Source organism: Penaeus monodon, chromosome 23, assembly GCF_015228065.2.
Source record: "Penaeus monodon isolate SGIC_2016 chromosome 23, NSTDA_Pmon_1, whole genome shotgun sequence".
NCBI lineage: Eukaryota > Metazoa > Arthropoda > Malacostraca > Decapoda > Penaeidae > Penaeus > Penaeus monodon.
In genome coordinates this window covers 8,888,309-8,888,525 of record NC_051408.1, presented here as the reverse complement: position 1 = coordinate 8,888,525, position 217 = coordinate 8,888,309, and the positions used below count along the sequence as shown (strand labels likewise).

The following is a 217-nucleotide window of genomic DNA, read 5'->3' as shown; positions in this document are numbered from 1 at the left end:
CTGCACCCACACCCACAGACAGAGTTACATAAAGGCGTTCCCTCAAGCGCCTCAAGTCCCACTCACTTGACGACGGTGAGCTCCGCCCCCGAGTCAGGGAAGAGTGCGGCGAAGACGAAGGAGAGGCAGTAGGTCGCGTTCTTCTCGAGGTCGTTGGGGCTTCTTAGCCAGCTCACGATGTCGGTGTTGAAGACGTCGAGGAAGACGAAACCTCCTT

General features: G+C 58.1%; 1 protein-coding gene across 4 annotated transcripts in view; it reads right to left on the bottom strand.

Moving 5' to 3' along the window:
- Window positions 1–217, bottom strand: part of LOC119587783 (MAM and LDL-receptor class A domain-containing protein 1-like) — an 18,186-nt gene that overhangs the window by 3,446 nt on the left and 14,523 nt on the right. For all 4 annotated transcript variants that reach the window (XM_037936478.1, XM_037936476.1, XM_037936477.1 and 1 more), the window contains exon 15: window positions 67–214. In XM_037936478.1, the coding sequence (XP_037792406.1) occupies window positions 67–214 (148 nt within the window). The remainder of the gene's footprint in view (window positions 1–66; window positions 215–217) is intronic.